Here is a 19,640-nt window from a genome sequence, read left to right on the forward strand (position 1 = left end):
CAGTACGCTGTTGCAACAGGATCTAGAAAAGTTGAGCAGATGGGCTGAGAGGTGGAAAATGAAGTTTAACATTGACAAATGTAAAGTACTACATATGGGAAGCAGTAACGTATCAACTGTGTGGTACTACACTGACAGTGGTAGAGAATGAAAGGGACCTGGGGGTAATTGTGCAGACAGATATTGTCTGCACAATTACCTGTGTTTTCTGAGCAATGCAGACGGTCTGCAAGAGTAACTAATGGTGTCTTGTCAATGATATACAGGAATTTTTCTAGCAGGGATAAGGAGGTGATTATCTCCTTGTATAAGGCAATGGTCAGGCCACACCTTGAGTACTGTATACAGGTCTGGAGACCTCATTTTAAGAAGGATGTAGAGCTGTTGGAATGAGTACAGAGAAGGGCAACAAGATTAGTGAATGGAACAAAGGGTTGCTCTTACGAAGAAAGGCTTAAGTTTTGCAAATTACAGTGTCTGGAGACTAGGCGCCTGCGAGGTGATCTGATTGAAGTGTATAAAGCCTTGAATGGTTTCAGTATGCTCAATGCTGATGGGATTCTTCCTCTTTGCTCAGAATAATCGCCTAAGAGGAAATAAATTCAAATTGAGGTTTGTTGTTTGTTATTTGGTTTTTAGGAGCATTAGCAACTAAGGCCATATTGTTCCGGGGATATGCGGTGGTCATTCCCTGACCTTTCCGCATCCTCCATATTTGGTGGTCACGGGCTCAAATCCCGGTCTAATCAAGAAGTGTGTGCTAAGCACTGCTGCTCCTGCCCACCTGGCTACGGAGGCACCTTCAAATTGAGGAAATACGGTTGTAGGATAGATGTGTGGAAATTTGCCGTTAGCCAGCGGATGGTTGATTGCTGAAACAAACTTCCATCTGTTGTAGTAGAAGTTGATAGCTTAAATAGATTCAAGGCAGAACTTGACAAACATTTGGGGCGAGTGGATGGGTGAAATAAGAGGGGGGGTTGGTTGATGCTATATAAGCTTGCTTTCATGCATCATGTGCCTTTGCTAATGCTAAAAGACAATGTTCCATCCCACAATGCATTCTCTATTCACCAGTTTTTGGCCAAAAAATAAATCCCTGTATGCACATGCCTCTTACTCATCAGACCTAGTCCCTTGTGACTTTTTTCTCTTCCCTAAAATGAAAAGTGTACACTTAAGAGAATCCATTTTCAGTCTACTTAAGACATTCAGAAAAAAACTACTGAATGTCTTAAAAAGGGATTAGGGAGGATGACTTTCAAAAATGTTTCTGTGCTTGGAAGAAATGTATGGAATAGTGTGTGCAAGTCCAAGGCAATTATTCTGAACATGATAACTTGTAAGGTATGAAATATTTCATTATATTTATTTTATTGCAACAGTCTTCTTATTTAATAGCCACATAACTATTTTTCCAAAATTGTTGGATGCAAAAGTAAAACGAGGCAAACCCTTAGCATTGGTAAACAAATTAAAAACAGACATTAGTTTCGCAAGAATTGGAAGACAAAATGACCGATCCTGATAGAAATGCCTGAACGTTGTTTCTCTTCTGTACAGAATGGATTTCTTGGTAACATTAATTGACAATGTTACAATGAAAATAAAGACAATGAAATGTATATTATTTTTAAGGAAAGTTTTTTTGATTAATACTAGGAGGATTTGTACTTTTTAATTTCTGATTTTTTTAAAGCTTATTGTTTACTTGTAGCAAAGATTAATAGTCTATGTTCAGAAGTTAACTGCATATCCAAATTCAAATTCATAGAGAAATACCAAGAAATGCAGAAAATCAGACAAGAACTTTTTTTAAAAAATTTTGCATAGTGCTGCCAGTTGTCAAACAGGAATAACAGCAGGCCTTTTATTGCCATCAGTAAATTTAGAGATATAGTTTAGTTTTTCATATACAGTTTTTATAGTTTGGTTTTCATATAAAGTTTAGTTTTTTTTGTTGTTGTTATTTTTACTTGATGTTAAGAGATATCATTTTGGTATGTTTTTATTATTATTAGCCATATGGTGCAAGGAAGCCTGAGGCTTATGCTGCACCAGCCAAAAAAAATTCTCGAGCTCGAGTTACCCAGAGAGAGAGAGAGAGAGAGAGAGAGAGAGAGAGAGAGAGAGAGAGAGAGATAAAAGGGAATTATCAAGGAAGAGAAGAATGATGATATCCAGCTCAGGATGCTTGGTGTGCCAAGCCCATACTCATCAGATATGAGCCCCTGAGGTTCTGCTTTAAACTACCTTCACAATCTGCCAAATGATTCAATTACAAAATGAAAAACAAATGTAGCATAGTGTAACATATGAAATATGTAATTAATGTTTTAATGAATCATCCAGTCCTTTATAGAAATGATGGTTCAATTTTCTCTTATTCCACAATCCAGTGAAACTGTGAACATTTAATGTCTTTTCAAACGGTATTACTTCAAACATATTTCTTCACTAGAGGCAAACTGCTGCTATGGATAAAGGGATGGTTGAGTGGGAGAAGACAGAGAGTGGTAATCAATGGACACTGCTCATTGTGGACTAATATTATTAGTGGAGTCCCTCAGGGTTCAGTGTTGGGTCCATTGTTGTTTTCTGTATTTATAAATGATATTGATGATGGTATATCAAGCTTAATGTGCAGGTTTGCAGATGATACGCTGCTGCAACAGGAGCTAGAAAAGTTGAGCAGATGGGCTGAGAAGTGGCAAATGAAGTTTAACATTGACAAATGTAAAGTATATGGGAAGCAGTAACTCCAGAGCAACGTATCAACTCTGTGGTACTACACTGACAGTGGTAGAGAACGAAAAGGATCTGAGGACAATTGTGCAGGCATGAAGTTTTCTGAGCAGTGCAGATGGTCTGCAAGAATAGCTCATGGTGTCTTGTCAATGATATACAGGAATTTTTCTAGCAGGGATAAGGAGGTGATTATCCCCTTGTATAAGGCAATGGTCAGGACACACCTTGAGTACTGTATACAGATCTGGACACCTCATTTTAAGAAGGATGTAGAGCTGTTGGAACGAGTACAGAGAAGGGCAACACGATTAGTGAATGGAACAGAGGGTTGCTCTTACGAAGAAAGGCTTAAGTTTTGCAAATTACAGTGTCTGGAGACTAGGCACCTGCGAGGTGATCTGATTGAGGTGTATAAAGCCTTGAATGGTTTGAACATGCTCAATGCTGATGGGATTCTTTCTCTTGCTCAGAATAATCAACTGAAAGGGCATAAATTCAAATTGGGGAAAGACAGATGCAGGATAGATGTGCGGAAGTTTGCCTTTAGCCAGCAGATAGTTGGTTGGTGGAACAGACTTCCATCCCTTGTTGTGGAAGTTGATAGCCTAAATAAATTTAAGACTGAGCTGGACAGGTATTTGAAATGAACAGAGGGGTTTAAATTGGAATGGTTTTTTTTTTGCTGATGCTGCATAAGCTTGCTTTCTTGCATCATATGTCTTTACTAATGCTAATGCTAAACTACCGCCAAGCAATTTAGCTTATAAATATCAAATAAACCGCTTCAAAATAAACTATTAAAGGCAAGTCCATGTTTTAGTTTAGTTTTTGCTAACATCTGACTTTTCACTTACTAAAAATATTTCTACATGTAACTTGTATCTAATGTTCACTGTACCACAAGTCTCAATGCATATATGTGTAAAATATTACTAGGAGTGTTGTGTTGTGTTGCAATGCATGAATGTGTTCAAAATGCACCCAAGTGGTGTGCCATAATACACACACACAAGTAGTCATTCTCAAGCAGTCAAGCAACGAGTGCTGTAAAGATAAAGGCAAACGAAATTAACACCTACTCAGTATTGGCACACTGACTGAACACTTTGTAGTAATACTTTGCATTTGTTTATAGACTTGGCATAGAGTTTGTTTGTTTTTTGCTAGTGTTAATGTTAGTTTATGTACGTGAATAAACTTTTTATAAAATTTTAAGATTTGTTCTGATTTACAGCTTGGTGCAAAAATAAGTGTTTGCTTTTAGCAATGAATATTCCAAACTTTTAATTTTCAATTTTTATGTATAAATTTTTGGATTTTTTGATTTGATTGATTTGGTAGTTGTTGGCGCATCAGCTTCTGTGGCCATATTGCACCTCCCAAGGTTTTTGCAGTACTTTGATCCAAGCCCGAGGCGGGAATCGAACCCGCGACCTTTGAGTTGCCGGGCAGGTACTTTACCCACTCGGCTAGCCCGGTCAGCATAAATTTTTTTTTTGGAATGATGGGGATGTTGGAACACTAATTTTTTCCAACATTCCAAAAATTATGACACATTGAATGAGTTCTCTTACATTTAGGTGACAGAGAAAGTGTTAAATTAAGCTATGTATTTGCAAATGATAAAACTAACTGTCCTTTTGCCAAAGGCTCAAGGAATTAATATTTATAGATCTGGAATACACAAACTGGGCTTCTCTTTGTTCGTTTGTTATTTGGTTTTTTGGAGCATTAGCAACTAAGGCCATATTGCTCCGGGGATATGCGGTGGTCATTCCCTGACCTTTCCACATCCTCTGTATTTGGTGGTCACGGGCTTGAACCCCGGTCTAATCAAGAAGCGTGTGCTACGCACTGTTGCTCTTGCCCACCTGGCTACGGAGGCACCGGCTTCTCTTTAACACAACTCTTACACATATTGAGGTTTACTGTATATCAATATCATAATTACTAAACATTTCATGGATGCAAAATTTACAATAATAAAATAATAAGAGGAAGTTTTATGCACAATCTTACTACTAGGTACTGCACATCAATTTTTTATACATATAGTGAATCTTTTTAAATTACTAATTTAATAAGATTCACCATTGTACAAAAAGTTTTCTTATGCAAAATCCAAGAATTACTCACAAGCCCAGTTGCATAAATTCAACAGCATTTGGAGTCCATACACCTCTCAGTAGTCTTTCTAGGAGTTTCAAAAAGGCAGTGCCATTTCCTAAACAAAAATAAAAATAACAATAATAATAATTACATGCTTATCAAAAAAAAAAAAAAAAAAACCACTGAAATCTGTAAAAATATATGTGAAATTCATAATTTATGCCTAGTGGGCATTTGATGTACCATTACAATTTCTCTCTCTCTCTCTCTCTCTCTCTCTCTCTCTCTCTCTCTCTCTCTCTCTCTCTCTCTCTCTCTCTCTCTCAACACCTTCAATCAAGTACAGCTATCAACTCAAGGAAAGATCATAACAATGACCAAGAGGTTAAAATATATTCTTTTAAAAATGCTGTCTAAAATGTTTTGCAAATAGGCTATAGTAAAATGTAGCACATATATGGTTTTATATTAAAAATGAGTTCCAATTAAGCGTTTGGTAGGTAAGTAGGTAAAAATGTGTAACCAATTTTAACTGTTTGTAAAAAATGTAATTTTAATGATAGAAACACAAAACCTGCACTAAATGAGAGAAAAACAGTTGAAGTTTTTACTGACATTCAGCGTGCACCACTTGTCACATGAACAAAAAGGTGTAACCAATTTTAAATGAGCAATACAAAAATGTTGGAGAAAATGGAACAAGATGAACGTGTAATGACATGGATTTGTTTCACGGACAAGTGCACATTTCATGCTTCAGGAAAGGTGAATAAGCAAAATGTCAGAATTTGGGGGACTGAAAACCCACACTGCACACAGGAGTATAAGCGAGATAGCCCAAAGGTGAATGTGTGGTGTGGCATCATGGTTGATCATGTTATTGGACCCTTTTTCTTTCAAGAAGCGACTGTGAGAGCGGATAATTATCAGGACATGCTTGAGCTTTATGTGTATCCTCAATTGGATGAACTGCCAAATAGGGTTATTTTCCAACAGGATGGAGTGCCGCTACATTGGGCTTTGAGTGTGAGGAGATCTCTTGATGACAAGTTTCCTGGCCGTTGGATTGGTTGCGTGGCCACCACGTTCACCAGATTTATCCCCTTGTGATTCCTTCTTATGGGGATTCATCAAAGACACAGTCTGCAAGACCCCTGTTGCAGACATCGCAAACTTAAAGCGCAGGATTACAAATGCAATTACCATGATTAAGCGTGACATCCTTGAAAAAACGTGGGATGAAATTTATTACCGATTAGATATTGTTCGTGGACAATTGGTGGACATGTTGAATGTCAGTAAAAACTTCAACTGTTTTTCTCACATTTAGTGCAGGTTTTGTGTTTCTATCATTAAAATTACATTTGTTACACACATTTAAAATTGGTTACACCTTTTTGGGACACCCTGTACTATATGAATGTATGTGGCATACATTACCATACATGTATTTCAGTTGCTATGAAGGGAACACAACCTCAGTCCCTATCTCTAATCAATCATTGTTTCTTATGGGAGAAAATTTTCTGCTTTGAGTTACACATACATAGTTGTTTCTTCAAATCCCTCCCCTCCATTTATATTATTGTTATGGGGGAAAAAATCTCCCCTACAGGTATCTCCACCTTTTCGTTGGTGGGGCTTGTGTGCTTCAATGAACTATAGAGCTATATCGGCAGTAGCATGCTACTGGTAGGGTCACCCAAGATGGGCAGATCTATAGCAAGGAGCCAGACTAAGAGAGGTACCCTGGCCCTCCAGGTTGAGGGTTGATGCGATGGACTAGCTCCCCATTCGTCGTAAAAACTTAGCAAGGCTAAAAGACACATTATCAAAGAAACTAACAAAGAAAACCAGACAGAAAACTCGGAGATGAACTAGAAAAGGAAAACGGATTTTGAATATTGGATGCTGGAATGTACAGGTTTTATATACAAGACAAGATCCAAGTTTTATCAGAATCAAATGAATTAGGAATGGATGTGATTGTTTTTTTCGGAAATAAAGAAGAAAGGAAATGGCGAGGAAACAATTGGAGAGTATGTCCATCTGTGGAGTGGGGTTGATGGACATAGGAGAACCAAGGCAGAAGTTTCCATACTCATATACAAAAGAATAAGAAAATTTATGACAAAGTGGGATCTTCTGAATGAATGAATTTAACTGCGGAATTCAAGATATTTGGAAGAGGAATCACAATAGTTGGAGTTTATGTGCCTACCAATGACACTCCTACAGAGTGTAAAGAAGGATTTTGGAAAGAACTGAGAGAAGTAATGGAAGAAATATCAAGCTCTAGAGGAATCTTTTTGATGGGAGACCTGAAATGAAGAACTGGACAAGCTGAAGACAGTAAGGTCGTAGAAATATTTGGAGAAAATGAAAAGAATGACAATGGAGAGAGATTAATTGAATTGTGTGAACAGCTCAAACTGAAGATTGGTAATACTTTTTTTCAAACACTGAAAAATATATAAATATATATAGATACAAGAAACAAGGAAACTGAAATCAATAACCGACTTTGTAATTTTTAAACAGCACAGTACAGTACAATCCAGGTTAAAAATATTAGAGTCCAAAGAGGAGCAAACTTGGAGTCTGATCACTTTCTGGTGAAGGCCGCATTAGCATTTCCATGGATCTACCAAAAAGGAAAAGAAAGAAATAATTACGAATTCAAAAATAAACAAGTCGATGATAATAGGTTTAATATTGAATCCCTAAAGGAGGAGAGTACTGCGGATCTCTACAGAAGAAGACTAAACCACAAATTAGATGACAGTTATAGAGAGAATACAAATAATATTTATGAGCACTTAAAAACAACAGTAATGAAGATTGCAGGAGAAGTATTGGGAAGAATGGATAAAAAGACACCAAGTAATTGGATGAATTCAGTTAAAAGAATTAATAAAGGGAAAAAAATATGCATATCTCAGATGGGTTAGCTCTAAAAGTGATGAACATAGAAGCATCTATAAGGAGAAAAATAAAGGACTAAAACCGACAAAGAAAAAAATGAGGCATGGGACTGAACCTGTGCGGAAGTAAACAGCAAGATAGGACATGAGAGATCTGCTGCAATGTGGAAGTTGCTGAAAAGCTTGCAGCAGTCGCATAAACATAAGGCTAATCTGGGTGTAATAAAATTAGAAAAATAGTATAGATATTATGAAGAACTACTGAGGGAAAACAGAAAGGAATTTAGAGATAATGAAGTTGAAACTTCCTGGACAGGAGAAGTATGGATTAGTTTTGAGGAAGTAGAAATAGAAGTAAAAAAAGGAAAAAATGGAAAGGTGTATTTTAGTAGCTCCATGTTCATTCCTGGTCACCATCTCACTGCTCACAAGATTATTTTACAAACAATGTAGAGGAAAAGAAATACCATCAGAGATGACACTGGGATACATCACTTCTGTGTTTAAGAAACAGCATAGAGGAATCTGTGTTTTAAAACAAACTGCAAAGCTTTTTAGAGGGATACTGAAAACTAAACTAGAGAAAGAAATAAAGATTTCAGAGGAGCAGTGTGGATTTACAACTGGACGGTCCTGTATTGACCATTTATTCACAGTCAAGCAGATTCTGGAAAAATGCCAAGCTACTGGACAGGATTATTATTATTATTATTATTACTAGCCATATAGTGCAAGGAAGCCTGAGGCTTATGCTGCACCAGCTAAAAGAAATTTCTGCGTTACCCTGAGAGAGAGAGAGAGAGAGAGAGAGAGAGAGAGAGAGAGAGAGAGAGAGAGAGAGAGAGAGAGAGAGAATCCAGCTCAGGATCCTGGGTGTGCCAAGCCCATACTCAACAGATGTGAGCCCCTAGGGTTAGTGTTTATTGACTTGGAAAAAGCTTATGATAGTGTTCCAAGAAAAATGCTGTGGAGTGTCATGGAAAAAATATCAATAAGACAACCACTGATTGACATAATTAGAAAAATATACAAAAATAAAACACTTGCTGCATTAAAAATTGGGTCAGAAATATCAAGGAAATTCAAAACATCAAAAGGCTTGCTGAAGGAGTGCTATTTATTCCCCCACGTTATTCAAGTTGTACCTGGAAGTGACTCTGGAGGCTTGGTCCCAAATATGCAGACCAATGGGATTATGTATGACTCAAAACATCTACTTTTCAAACATTTTGTTTGCAGATGACCAGATATTGATTGCAGTGGATGCTGACTATACAGCAGGCCCCCGTTATAACGCGGTTCGGTTTACCCTGATTCGCTATAACGCTGTTCTTATATTATAACCCGTATCTGACTATAACGCTGTCACAGATCACTATAACGCTCTTTTACAGATTGAATTTTTGGCATATTTAACGAAATCGTTTCATTTGATGGAGTCGATAGCTTGAAAATGAATATCAAAACAGCATTAAAACGTTTCCCACGCCGACTTGAGAAATTTTCTCGCACTCTAATTTAATTGCAGTACAGTGACTTGTTACGTAGTTCCGAGATCAACATTTTAAAAAATGATCAAGTATATTGCTTGTAATATTTGCGTTATATGCATTTATCCGAAGTCTAGTCATCACTGAGTACAGTATTAGACATCGTGCGTAACGGACAGTTTACTTGAACATTGTATTGTAACCAACGCAGTTACATTTTCGAAGAGTTAATAATGGCCAATAAGAATGAAAAAGCAACAACGTCTGGGCGCAGTACGAAGACTATAAATGTAAGAAAAATACTATTGAATTTGAAAATTAAAACAGACGTTTTGAAGCAAATCGATTCCGGTCAACGACAAGCGGATGTGTGCCATAATTTAGGACTTGCAACTTTAACTGTAAGCACAATTATAAAAAAAATAAAGAATTAATTTTAGCAGCGGGAAAGATAACTGTTCCACTGCAAGCAACTAGGGCTAGGCCGGTTATTAGGATTGAAATTGAAAGACTTTTACTAATTTTATTGAAGATAATATCCAATGCAGAATTCAGTTAAGTTAAATATTATTAAAAGAGAGAGAGAGAGAGAGAGAGAGAGAGAGAGAGAGAGAGAGAGAGAGAGAGAGAGAGATTAGCCAATATGATTATTTGAAGAAAACTCACCTAAAAAAAAAAAAAATGTGGAACCATTTAAAACTGGTAAGGGCTGGTTGAATAGATTTAAAATTTAGGGAGAAGCTGCAAGTGCAGATTAAGGAGCCGAAACTTTCAAAAAAGAATTTGTTAAAACTATTTAAGAGGGGTATTATGTGTTATACTTCTCAACAAGTTTTTAACATAGGTGAAGCAGGACTTTTGTGGAAACGAATGCCTAAAAGAAGTTTCATATTGAAAGAAGAAAAAAAAAACATGCTAGGTTTCAAAGCGGCGAAGATCGGTTGACTTTATTGTTGGGTGGTAACGCTGCGGGGGATTTAAAGTTAATACCCTTTTAGTTTATTTGGAAGAAGGCCAAAGTTCAACCCAAAATCGACACATTTTTCATGATTAAATTCATCAATTAAATTAAATCAATTTAGATCAATTAAATTCATGATTTTAATTGGAATTAAGTTTAATTTTGATACGTAAGTAGTTACCACATAATTATATACCCATGTAACGCAGAATATTTTATATGTACAAATATTTGAATATTAAATATTTTGACCGACATTTGTACATCTTTTCACTACCGTTTATTATTGATTAGGAAATATCCTATGGCACCGACAGCAACTCACAAATACATATGTTACCTTATGGGAATGCAGCGCTCGTTTAGCGCGGATTCACTTAGCGCTCTGTTTTTCCGGAACGAATTATCAGCGTTAAGCGGGGGTCACCTGTATGTGCAGAAAGCTATTGGAACAATATAGAGAATGGGATTTGACAATAATTTTCAATAAGACAGAATATAGGCACTCCCTGGCTTACGTAAATTCGACTTTATGTAAGTTTTTGCCAGCTGGTGCAAACTAAAAATCATGGAAAAGTATTTTGCATCCTGTAGGAATAAATGGAGGTATTGTGAAAATATCATAATGTGAACCCAATAACACATTGCTTTTTTTTTTGGTAATTTGTCCAAGACCTCAGAAGTTGAAATTTTTGCTATATAACTGAGCTATTTATCTCTCTAAAAGGTCATTTTTATAATGGAAATTGCACTACACTTTCATCGTTATCATATGTTCCGTTATAAGAATCAATTTTGAACACCATTGTGATATTTTTCTAAAACAGATTTCTGGAGGTCACTACCATAAAACAATAAAAACAATATGCACTTTCCGGTTTATTAGGCTTTTCTGTTAGTGCAATCTATTATAAACAGGTAGTAAATTCGATCTTATTGCATTTGCGATAATGCCGATACCTGGAATTCTGTGGGTTTTTACATTATGGTATTATGGTGAAATGAGTTCCCCTTAACTGAAATCCTCAATCATATAAAAAACATAAATAAATTTTCAGAATCTTCTCTTCATTCCTATTTACTTATTACAATGATGAGGGGAAAGGGACCAATGGAAAGTGCAAGTGCTGGCAGTGCTAGGAAACGAAACAAAATTGATTTAGAAATGAAGATGATTAATTTAGAAGTATAAAGCAGGATAAAGTTTGTCATCTATTGCACGGAATTAGGTCTCACTGCTTCAACAGTGAATACTATTTTAAGGGACAGTGCACATATAAAAGAACATGTTAAAGGATCAAGGCATTTAAGATCAACAGAGACTGAAAAACAGCATTCAGGTGCTATATATATCAAAGATGGAAAAACTATTAATAAAATGGAAGGAAAATCAGATTCAGAAGCAAGTGCCCCTGAGTCCAATGGCCATTCAAGCAAAAGCAAGAAGTATTTATGAAGATATTAAGGATAACTACGGCAAACCCCAAGCCAAGTTTGTGGCAAGTAACGGATGGTTTAATAGGTTCAAGCATCCCGCTGGTTTCCAAAACATTAAAGTATGCAGTGAAGTCGCCAGTGCTAATTCTGCAACTGCAGAAAAATTTTTTTGATGTGTTGGAAAAACCCCCTTCTAAATCTCCACCGCCCTCAACTTCCGCAGCGGTGTGCTTATCAGCTGGAGAGTTAATTCTGGCAACAATGCTCGAAAGGTAAAACTTGCTGACGTTATGCCTGTCTCCTCTTTTTTTGTAATTTTATAATTTTGAAATTTTTGTCATTTTGTATACTTTTGTAATGTTTCCTGCACGTGAGATAAAAAAAAAACTGAATAATTCTATTTACATGTTCATTGAACATTTCTTTTTTGCTTCTATCTAATTCAGTGCATAGTTTCAAGTGTGGAATTTCCCTAAATGCTTATTTAGGGAAATCCTGACTTATGTAAAATTCGACTTAGTAGCATTCCAAGGAACACAACCCTTACATTAATCGGGGGTGGCTGTATTAATATTTTACAGCATTTAAAAAGTTTACATCAATGCTTACAGGCTTTGATGTAAATCAAAGCCTGTAAGCTGGCAGGTGGCCTCCATTGATGAACTTATGCTGAAAATGTGAAAAATTTTACTTAATTTAAGTGAACAGCCAAACAGTTTCTATATGAAAAACTTCCATTTAAACATACAACCATTATGTGTGCATACCCCCCAATAAATGGTTTGTACTAACCCTATGCAATATTATATATAGGATTGCAGGAGATATTTAATGCAAAAATTAAATAAAAAAATACAAGCGGATTGTAAGCACATAAGCATTACTGTATTTGGATAATGATACTTGTCTAAAGTAGACATAAGATCAAGCTTAATTCATCTTTAGAGAGAATAGAATGTTCCCCGTGATCAGAGTCTGATCACAGGGAACATTCCATTCCTACTAAAGCTTAACATCATCTTGAATTTATTTATTTAATTTCTGTGTTAAATATACCTTGTTATCTATATAATATATATATATATACACTATATATATAATATCACTGCATAGGGTTACTGCAACTCAGCTATTGGGGAAGGGAGAGGGGATGCGCGCATGCGCACGTGCACACACAATGGTTGTTATGTGTTTAAATAGAAGTTTTCTTCCAAAAACCACTTAGCTATCCATGTTAACAATTGTACTTAATCTAAGTACAATTGTTCACATGTTCAGCATAGGTTTGCTAATATAAAAGTCACCTGATGAAAAGCCAGTAAGCTTCAAATAACTGTACCGGCAGTTCCTCTGATTTTTAAATGCACATCAGATTTGCCTATTGGGTGATGCTGTGATTTAAATAGATATTGGCAACATAGGCTGAACAATGGAAAATGGTATTTGTCTAAGGTGGATATAAGACCATGCTTAATCGAGCTTTAGTGGGAACAGAATAATCCCAGTGACTGGACTAATGCAGTGATTCATTTAATTACTGCTTTAAATATCCTTTGCAATCCTACATATAATAATACTGCATAGGTTTAGTGCAATCTCAAGTTATTGGGAGAATGCACACATAATGGTTGTTATTTGTTTAAATGGAATTTTTTCATCCAGAAACCACTTGGTGTTCACTTAATTAAGTGCAGTTGTTCACACATTCAGCATAGGTTTTGGGCAATAGAGTTGCCTGCTGGCTAATGTGGGCATAAGAGCAAGCTTAATTGATCCTTAGTAGGAAAAAAAAGTTCTTTGTAATCGGACTAATGCACCGATGCCCTTAATATCATCTATTTATTTGGTTTTCCACCTTTTCAAGAATGTGACCCGTTTAGTTTTCAACCCTTTCAAGAATGTGATTAATTTTGCCAATTCAGTAAGGTTTTTCGATCTAAGTCAATTCAAAACCGAGAGCACCCACCACCACACAAAGGATATTTTCAAGTTATACCAAATTAAAACAATACACATCCCACTTCTTAAATTGACTGCATTTAGTATTTTATAGTATTGTAATTCATATAGTTTCAGAAATTCAATGAAAAGAATTCCATGTATGTGATGCACTGTTGCAAATCCACTCCAGATATAATTATCAATGTACACCCATACTTAAATGTATTCAATAGGAGATAGACATAAAATTCATATCACTGAAAGTAAACAATTAATACATACAGTAAACCCTTGATTTAACGGACTAATAGGGTAGAAGGGGGTATCTGTTAATGCCAAAAGTCCATTAAATCGAATGTAACCTGAGGGGGCATTTTTTATTGTTCTTAATGTAAAAAAAAAAAAAAAAGCTTTGATACAATATAGAGTACTGTACAATATAAAACTATGTCGCAATTTGGCCTTTGATTTACAGGTATCAGAAACAGTTTGTTTTTTTACATTGTAAATTTCAAAAACACGTGCTACTGAGACACCTAATTTCTCAATTAGCTATAATTTCTGTGCCAAAATTAAGTTCACACGCTTTCTTTTAACTCCTCTATCACTTGATGCCATTTTAATTTGTAAGGATTGCAAAATTATTTAATAAATAAAGCCACAATTCAGAAATCACAGAAACACTCTGTATACAACCTGACCGCACAATAGCTCGAGGCAGATTGAGACCAAAACAAAGCGAGTCAGTAGACCTGCAGTTTAGTGACCCGAGTTATGTTCAGCTCACAAGCCACTGCCTGCTCTTATCTGTTATCTGTAATCTGGGAAAACAGCTATTTGAACACATTTTCAGAAATTCCTGAATTTGATTATAAATATAAAAGTAGGTAATTATTAAAACAATAATGGAAATGGGTAATTATTATTAATTTTTAATTAATAATAACACTGAAGTTTTGTATAACCTAAAAAAAATAATATGGTTCAGATTAATATGTATATTACTGTATTATTATTTGTACGGTCCGTTAAATCCAAAATCCATTATATCGGGCTCCGATAAATCAAGGGTTTACTGTATTCTAAAAAGTTTATTCATAAGTGTCACAAAATTAATAAAAAGAAATAATATATATCCAGAAAACAAGTAAATTTTGTTATTTGTAAAAACAGAATAAGTTTTTCCTGAATTTAATTTTCTACTGAACTGGCTGGTTAGCATACATTTGCTTTGTCAACTCTTGCATTTTGGTTTTGTAACAAGTGCACATCATATTTATTTATTTTTAACTGTAAGCAGATGGAAAGAAGCCCAATTCATCTATGTCCATCACTGGAAATAGAAATACAATTTCTCAAAACAAATTCCCAGAAAAATTGGGTCCTGATAATATTAACGTAAATTTATGCTTTCTCCTAGAAAGGCTGTGAGGGTTCTGTTAATAGTTCCTGTTTAGTGTCCTGAATAATTTCCCCAGTTGTTGCAAGCTTTCCATCTGCTTAGGGGGATTAGGTAAACTGCAGCCATTACGAATCCACTGCAGGATGGAAGCCTCCTCAACGATTTATGTTGAGGGAAATGAACCATAATTTGCCATGCTGGTCCAGTATGGGTTGGCAGATCGACTGTATTTGGCAGTCAGGGGATTGCACCCTGGTCTACTCAAGGAGCATGTGCTACTGCGCTCCCGCTTCTGACCACTCAGCTATGGAGGCCGCTTGGGAGTGGATTACTAAGATATAATTCGAGTGTGGCAGATGGGGAAGCCACAGTGACGAAGTGCTTCGCAAAAAAAATTCTCAAATAGAAAGTGCCAAGTATGCAGTGATATTCTCACGGTATAAGCAGCAAATTCCACAAAGCCTGCTTTACAAGCCATTTTTTCCAAACAGCATAACAAGTTCATAATGAACAATGCCTGTGAATCAAAAAATATGATAAGCATCTTGCTTTCAAGATGCTTATCATATTTTTTTCAAAATAAGAAAAAAATATGATAAAGATCTTGCTTTCTGAGCTTTGGAGAATCCTCTTCAGAGGGCTGGGCTTTTACTTCCAGGTCATAGTTATACTCCCATGATTTGTCATTAGTAATGATGGAAGAAACAAATTGTGGGTCTACAGTCATACTCTAACGAAGATCCTGACATGCAATACCTGACTGCTCTCTGCAATTATCAGTGTGATATGAGGTAATCTGGCCGAAACACATCACATAAGATGTGCCATTATCATTCACTCCATTTCAGATCACAAGCAACTGAAAGCACTGGTTTTTAAAGGTGAAGGGCAACCACAGCAAGGATTAAGGACAAGCAACTCTCTTTAAATTCTGTGAACCACTGAAGTCTTTAAATGATACACAGAATCTTCTCTGCAAGGTGTTTTTAACATTTTGTAGGTTTATATTGCAATATTCCCTAATTTGAAAAAAATAAATAAATAAAAATAAAAAAAGATGCAAATTTTCTACTCAGTAAAATTACTCCTTTTAGCAATGAAACACATTAAAACACCTTCCATTCAGCATGTGCTAATTCAGACTGACTGCAGATAAATGCATTACTATATCTAGATGGCTAATCAAACATGTTCAGACAAGCCACAACTTAGTAAGGTGCCACAATTTCAAGATACCTAGTCAGTTCCTGAACCTTTTTGATTACACCTCATAATGTACCATTATACAGCTACTCTTAGCAAATTCAGGTTGTTATTAGCAAATCACAATAACAACCTGAAGGTTAAGAATCACTTGTTTAAATTGTTTATTTCATGAAAAAAAATTTGTAAGTGAGAAGATCTGGGTTGGTAACAAGTAGATTTTAGTCGTAGTATTTCATGACCTTTCATGACTCTTGAATCTACTACAGCAAGAAGTGATTCACTACCAGACAAAGCAGTATAACTAGATATCTATGTTTTAGTGTAGTTAAAATCAGAGACCACACTTTTATGGTGATTTGGATGGGCTTTTTTTTTTTTTTTTGTCTTTCCTTCTGTTGTTCTACCAATAAAATTTTAAAATATGTCAAAGAATACTTGCATTTCAACCAACTTAATAGGAAGCTATGTACTTATTCTTGTACGATATCTTTGAAACTAAATTTTACTTTTTAGTTCATAAAAGGTTTTCACTGTCCTAATAAAAGGGTAGCAGTATCTGCATATAGTAAATTCATACTGCACAGTATTACAATATGAACTTACTTCAATTAATTATGAATGTTAATTTAAAAACAAAGATATTCTAGGGAATGAAAGTACTTTGGAAAAATATTGAAACAGCAGTATAGCCAATTTAAAATATTACAGCAGTTTACATTATTAGTTATTTTGGGATGCAAGATGTCATAAAATTAAAAATAATACCAGTGACTGTGTTATTGAACGATGGGGCTACACTAACTTATTTCAAACATAATTACCTCTTATTCCGTAAATATTCGTATCATGCTGATACTTACCTTTACAAGTTCCAATAATAACCATAATAAGATAGCCATTTGGATAAATTTTACCAGCATGAAGAACTCCATCATGGACTTTTTTACACCTGATGACTTCCTTCATCACCGCAAGAACCAATTTGATAGGCAAAAATTTGCATACTTTGTAACCGACATCAAAAGGAGTGTAGAATATTAAATACCTGTGCAAAAACATAATACATAAAACCATTGTTTTTTTTTTACAAAAGATTAGAGATAAACATGTATAGAAATATTCTTTTATTGAGTTATATTAAAATTAACTCGAACATTAAAATACCTATACAGGTGACACCCGCTTAACGCTGATAATTCGTTCCGAAAAAAACAGAGCGCTAAGTGAATCAGCACTAAGCGAGTGCCATATTCCCATAAGGTAACATATGTATTTGTGAGTTGCAGTCTGTGGCATGGGATATTTCCTAACTGTCTACTCTTTAAAAATGTAGCTGTGTTGCATTAATTATGATACAATGTTCGGGTAAACTGTCTGTTACGGTCAATGTCTAATACTGTACTGAGTGATGACTAGACTTTGGATAAATACATATAATGCAAATATTACAAGCAATACTGCATATTCCTTAACTTGATAATTTTTTTCCACTGTTGATCTAAGAACTACGTAACAAGTCACTAGACTGCAATTAAATTAGCGTGGGAGAGAATTTCACTGAGTGTGGGAAACGTTTTAATGTTGTTTACCCAGTTCAAGTTTCAACTAATAAATTCTATAATTTTTACTCTATCCACAGAGCTGAAACTCACTACAGCTGGAGCCAGAACTGTTTTCTTAGATTTTCCCACTTCAAATTTCAAAATTTTCTATTGATTATCATGCAAATGACAAAAATTTACCATCAAGGATGCATTTTTAAAGCCTTTTCAGTTATTTTTTCATCCTTGCCCTAACTAACCTAGCGCTCATGAAAGGTGATACTCCATTCATTTGTTATTTTAGTGAGTGCACAACTCTGTTTATAAAAGAAAGTTACATTTACGTTGGGCCGTGAACACTTCGGCATTGCGTCACAGTTCTCTGTACAGGCAAAAAATCCAATCTGTAAAAGAATTCAATTCAAAAATTCAATCTGTACGCTAGTAAAAGAGTGTTATAGTGAGATATGGGTTATAATATAAGAATAGCATTATAGCGAATCAGTGTAAAGCAAACTGCATTATAATGAAGGCTTGCTGTATATACGTATCTGAAATAAGAGAAGATAAAAGCTTACAACTTTGGTTTATTCAAGAATAAAATTACTTTACAGTAATTACACTAAATACTGTGACTGTTTAAAAACAATTAATATTCAAGATAAAAACATTCAAGATTAATAACATTCAAGATAATAAAAACAATTAATATTATTTAATGCTAATGAACTGTTAATCCAAGTTTAGAAAGACATAATAATGAACTAAACCTACATTTAATTAAATTACTGAATTATTTCACTTATTTCTTCATGTAACTACTTTGTTACCACTAAAAACATTCACTGGTTTAATTAATTTTAGTTTATTTATATATATTTATACTCACTTGTCTTCAGAATTTACTAAATGCATATATTCCTATACTTAAAAATATCACTCACTTTTTCATTGCTATCATTACTCTCAAGCCAGTAATATTTCAAATTTCTCAATTTTGTCAATATGTTGTTAGCAATAACAAGCAAGAATGTGACTACACAACAATATAAACAGAGAGTAAAAAAAAAGAAAGGGAACGTACAGAGTAGTGGGGGGAAAGAAAGAGACTATTAAGATTCCATAACTTAATTATTTAATTTAATTAAATTTTATTTAATTTAGTAAGAGTTAGTAACAGAAAGTTAGTAAGATATACAATAAACGCCGGTTATAATGATCACTGATTATCAGAAACAGCCGCTTTATAGAATCAAATTTCAAAGAACCAATTCAAATCAATAAATTGCACTGCACTTTCATTGTTTATTAGAATCACATCTTCAGTTATAAGAATCACTTTTGAACACCTCTGTGATATTTTTCTAAAGCACATTTCTGGAGGTCACAACCACATAAAACAATAAAAACAATTTGCAGTTCCCAGTTTATTGGGCTTTCCTGTTAGTGCAATCTATTACAAATGGGTAGTAAACTCGATCTTATTGCAATTGCAATAATACCGATAGCTGGAATTCTGCAGTTTTTACATTATTATGGTGAAATATCTTTCACCTTCACTGAAATCTTCAAATCGTAAAAACACAGTACTGTAAATAAATTTTCAGAAACTGCTCTAAACTTTGTACACTCTGTATCTCACTTGCACATGTCATGTTAATTCCGATTTATGTGTGCCGTGTTATTGATTGATGCTTATCTTTTTTTCTGTGTTTTAAATTTCACTACCAAAAAAAAATGTCAGTGAACAGAAAGAGAGTGAATTTGAGTGTAAAATATAAGATATGAATTATAGAAACATACAACAAATTAAACTTAAACAATGTTTCAAAGGAAAGCAGCAGTAAAATTAGGAGTGCCTCAATCATCTTTATCAAAATT

At 34.8% G+C, this 19,640-nt stretch overlaps 1 protein-coding gene across 1 annotated transcript in view; it reads right to left on the reverse strand.

Moving 5' to 3' along the window:
* The window catches only part of LOC150086121 (trimeric intracellular cation channel type 1B.1), a 117,872-nt gene that overhangs the window by 18,146 nt on the left and 80,086 nt on the right, over positions 1 to 19,640 (reverse strand). Inside the window, exons 3-4 of the mRNA XM_090374394.1 lie at positions 17,079 to 17,263; positions 4,885 to 4,972 (exon numbers count right to left, since the gene is read on the reverse strand). Of these exons, the coding sequence (XP_090230520.1) occupies positions 4,885 to 4,972; positions 17,079 to 17,263 (273 nt within the window). The remainder of the gene's footprint in view (positions 1 to 4,884; positions 4,973 to 17,078; positions 17,264 to 19,640) is intronic.

The sequence above is a fragment of the Mastigoproctus giganteus genome, chromosome 5 (assembly GCF_048544385.1).
Source record: "Mastigoproctus giganteus isolate SK-2022 chromosome 5, ASM4854438v1, whole genome shotgun sequence".
Lineage (NCBI taxonomy): Eukaryota > Metazoa > Arthropoda > Arachnida > Uropygi > Thelyphonidae > Mastigoproctus > Mastigoproctus giganteus.